General features: G+C 39.5%; 1 protein-coding gene across 1 annotated transcript; it reads right to left on the bottom strand.

Annotated features, from left to right (window-relative positions):
- Positions 1–853: 853 nt before the first annotated feature.
- On the bottom strand, positions 854–1,365 carry LOC107538890 (protein tyrosine phosphatase type IVA 1-like). Its single transcript, XM_016215221.2, has 2 exons — positions 1,039–1,365; positions 854–982 (listed from the first exon to the last, which is right to left on the bottom strand). The coding sequence occupies exons 1-2, from the start codon at positions 1,363–1,365 to the stop codon at positions 854–856; spliced, it is 456 nt and encodes a 151-aa protein (XP_016070707.2).
- Positions 1,366–1,816: the final 451 nt, after the last annotated feature.

Genomic DNA, 1,816 nt, shown 5'->3' with positions numbered 1-1,816 from the left:
TAGCTACAAGAGTTAAAGCATTTCCGCCTTTAAAAAATTTATTATATTAAAGAGCTTATTCTATGTGTTCTGCCCAAGACAAAGGCAATGTTTTACTAAAAATGCTTTACAGCCCCCTCCCATTTTTTCCTCAGGGCCTCCCTATAATTTTTGCACCTCAGTGCAAACATTAAAATGAACTGCAAGGCTTTTTTTGTCTGGACACATTAAAAACGTGTAGATTTTCAAAATAGGGACTTTCCATAACAGCACAAAATGAGACTTATCGAAAGACATTAAATAATTTCTAACAGTTGGCATAAACAAAAAGTTGAGCAAACCTTCGAAGTGGATGCATACTTGCATGAATGTGAGAGATGTGAACGTAAAGTGAGCGGGCAAATAACCGTACAGGCCCTAGGGTCTGTATTTGAAACGGCTGAAGGGCTAAACCACATAAGGCCCAGAGTGTTCAGAGTTCCTGGGATTTTAGTTCCGTATGATACTAAAAATATGCAAGTATTGTGCTGGGTATTTTGGCACCTAATCTTCCTGCATTTCTTACATATTGATAAGATTCTGGCCTTAGAATAAATTTAAAGATATAACTCATGATCTCAAGAAAAGTCAACTGGTACATTTTAAATGCTGAGCAGTTAGAATCTTTTGCTAAGTGTCAAAACAGGTTGCTCATAACCCAAACACAGAGGTTGCAATTCTGTCAGATGTGTGACCTGGTAAAACTGCTTTGCAGCACTCCTATGGGAGCTTCGTTAGACTTATTCACCAAGCCAACATGTTGGCTAATACGTATGACGAATTAGGTCCTGTCTCGAGTTCCACTTCCAAGGCAATGGCATCAGGCATGGCTGTTTTATTTAATGCAGCAGTTGTTTCTATGACCACCGGAGTCTTGGAAGCACAGCCACATTTTAGGACAATATTTCTCCAAATAAAAAAGTTGCTTGCTGTTAAAAGTTCCATGCCACTTTTGTCTTATGAACTGTACTGCATCTCATATTTCATTCCACCTTCCACTTATGCCAGGGCAACAAGCACCGGAGCTCTCCCAAGGCCTGCAACACAATGAACAGCAATACAACAACCAGGTTCTTCATGAAACTTAATTTTTGCAAGACTTTCCTGGTCATCAGCAGTCTGGCAGGATGGTGGTGCACCGTCATCAAAAGGCCAATCAAGAACATGGATGCCTTCTTTCCCCACAAGGGTAGTGTCATGAGTTGCCTCCCACACTCTTACTATCCTGGTAACTCCATACTTCTTAAGTTCCTCTATAAATTTGTTTAAGGTCGCATTGGTTGAATTGTGTGTAATAAGAAATCTCATGTTCTTATACGTGACTTCCACAGGAGCTGGGCGGCTCATTTGCACCTTTAATTTAGTTAAAAACCACTCAGTAGGGTTATGAAAGAATTTAAAAATTGAATATAGAAATGATGCAAAGAAACAGAGTCTACTTCAATATACTCTACTTGAAACTCTCAGTGCTTTGAGTATGAAGTTGGAAGTAATGGGAAATGAAATGAACCTCCTAACAAGAAGCAGCAATTCTTCGATCCAGTAATACATGTTTCCCGGAGCCATGGAGGAGTCAGCCTCTTCACAGTATGGACATACTGAATGAATGTGGCTTGATAAACCAGCCATAAAAGTAAACACTGGCTTGGCACATCTGCTAGGAATTCAAAAGCAATACAGGGAGTTCTGATACACCTAGACGGTAGAATAAAGGAAAATTAAGCAATGGGGTTAATATGAGAATGCAGTCTACTTTACAGTTTTGCCAAATGTTTGCAGCTCTCATGTCACTAAATTC

Source organism: Miniopterus natalensis, chromosome 2 (genome assembly GCF_054644295.1).
Source record: "Miniopterus natalensis isolate mMinNat1 chromosome 2, mMinNat1.hap1, whole genome shotgun sequence".
Classification (NCBI taxonomy): Eukaryota; Metazoa; Chordata; class Mammalia; order Chiroptera; family Miniopteridae; genus Miniopterus; species Miniopterus natalensis.
The sequence above is the reverse complement of the archived record's forward strand: the minus strand, read 5'-3'. Positions and strand labels throughout refer to the sequence as shown.

Excerpts from the sequence above, each read along its gene's own strand:
- LOC107538890 (XM_016215221.2), bottom strand. The coding sequence starts at position 1,365 with ATGAGCCGCCCAGCTCCTGTGGAAGTCACGTATAAGAACATGAGATTT. Across the intron at positions 983-1,038 it reads CAGGCCTTGGGAGAGCTCCG|TTCATAAGACAAAAGTGGCA; the intron begins GTGCTTGTTGCC and ends GATGCAGTACAG.